Source organism: Cyprinodon variegatus, unplaced genomic scaffold, assembly GCF_000732505.1.
Source record: "Cyprinodon variegatus isolate N-32 unplaced genomic scaffold, C_variegatus-1.0 Scaffold683, whole genome shotgun sequence".
NCBI classification, from domain to species: domain Eukaryota; kingdom Metazoa; phylum Chordata; class Actinopteri; order Cyprinodontiformes; family Cyprinodontidae; genus Cyprinodon; species Cyprinodon variegatus.
The window spans coordinates 391,305-393,078 of record NW_015151136.1 but is presented as its reverse complement, the minus strand read 5'-3'; the positions used below and the strand labels follow the sequence as shown (position 1 = coordinate 393,078).

At 46.6% G+C, this 1,774-nt stretch overlaps 1 protein-coding gene across 1 annotated transcript in view; it reads left to right on the top strand.

The window, feature by feature from the left end:
* The window catches only part of LOC107097306 (protein tyrosine phosphatase domain-containing protein 1-like), a 15,288-nt gene that overhangs the window by 6,444 nt on the left and 7,070 nt on the right, over nt 1–1,774 (top strand). Inside the window, exons 3-5 of the mRNA XM_015394405.1 lie at nt 1,281–1,452; nt 1,530–1,610; nt 1,697–1,774. Coding sequence (XP_015249891.1) covers nt 1,281–1,452; nt 1,530–1,610; nt 1,697–1,774 — 331 coding nt within the window. The remainder of the gene's footprint in view (nt 1–1,280; nt 1,453–1,529; nt 1,611–1,696) is intronic.

The following is a 1,774-nucleotide window of genomic DNA, read 5'->3' as shown; positions in this document are numbered from 1 at the left end:
AACTTTCCCCATGACAGGAGATCAGAAAACGGATAAAGTAGTGATCCTCTTTGAGCCTCACAGAAACCAAAATAAGGAGGAGCAGACAGAGCAGGTCAGATCTCACCTCTCTATGGAAAAAAGAAAGAAAAACTTGGATAAACTTCCCAGATCTCTCTGAGAATCACCTATTTGCCTCAGTAACCATAGAAACCGTCCCACAGAGTTTATTGCTGCCTTTTTCTTTAGACGTAGATCTCATTATGTTTTTAATAAATGAACATTGTAGTGGGAAAAAAGTATTGAACGATTCACCGCATTATATAAACAGCGATCGATGGATTCCACTCAGTTGGAACAGTTCATCATGCGGCCCTTACTGCTTGGTAATCAGCCCTGTTCTCGTCTGGACAGCGTCCATTCCTCCTTACTTACTATAATGGAAACAAGTTACAGACAAATTACACAAACTACAAATTAAACTTTGGTTAAAAAGTAGAACGTTATGAATAATCCTGGTTGCTAAAGCGAAGAAGGTTAGGTCTGGTCTACTAACAGCCTCACTCAGGGGAACGGCGGCGCCTCGCAGATGAATCAGCCTGAGTGAAAACTTTTATAGTGAGTAAATAGGAGAAATTAATATATGAAATAAGAGAAACAAAATTTTCCAAACACATTCTCTATCTGTTCTGGTTCTAGATGCTGAGTCATTAAGTAGAGCTTTGCTTTATAGAAACGGTAGGGTTTTTAAATTTATTTTAAATAACTTTTCATAATCTGTTCCAGTCAAATGTAAGGAAATGGCTATAATGTATATTTAGCACAGAAAGGAGTGAATAGATCTGCTCAGCCTGCCTAGTCAGAGCCTCTCTATACACAGTCAGTGGGACATGGAAAAAAAAAATCGGTCGGAGATTAAAAAGTCGGAAGCAGCCGATGTTTTCAGGGCTTGAGGCAACGTTCATTAGAAAGGGATAACGTGGACTGAAGAAACAGTTTCAGTGTTTTAACCGACCAATGGGATGAATTGGTGTTGCCAGGTGACATAATAGGAGCAGGAAGAAACTCCAGATGGAAAACCCCCCTGAGCAGATCTCAGATTCCTTTTTCTTTCCCGTTTTATGCTAGAACGATGAACAGACCAAAGATGGAGGCAGCTGCTGGGTCCACGGCGGCCCGACGGTCAGCAGCCGCCTCAGATCTGAGGTCTGAATGGTTGTCATGGTGACCACCTGCTCAGCAGCAGAGCGAAGCCAGCTCTGCTCCGCTGAGATTAATAAACGAAGGCTTCTGTTTTCCAGCCAGCAGCCGAGTCCCCACCGCCAAGTACACCAAGATGGGGGAGACACTGAGACACGTGATCCCTGGTCCCATGCAGTGCTCCATGGCGTGTGGCGGCAGGGCCTGTAAATACGAGAACCCGTCGCGCTGGAGGGATGAGGAGCAGGTCATCAAAGGCCTCTACTCCTCCTGGTGGGTCTTTGAGCTCCAGGTTCTGGTCTAGTCACCTCCCAGCTTCTATCTTCCCACCTTTACTTTCCTGTCCGCAGGATTACCGACAACCTGCTCGCCATGGCGAGGCCGTCCTCTGAAACAATAGAGAAGTATCAGCTGATCCAGCAATTCCAAAGGTAGCATTTGATCTGGGGCCACCGGGGCCCTTCCCTGTGGCACCGAGCTGCTTCTGACACACTTCTGTCCTGCTGACCGTCCTCAGGTGCGGCCTGAAGACCGTCATTAACCTGCAGAGACCCGGAGAGCACGCCAGCTGTGGCTACCCGCTGGAACAGGAGAG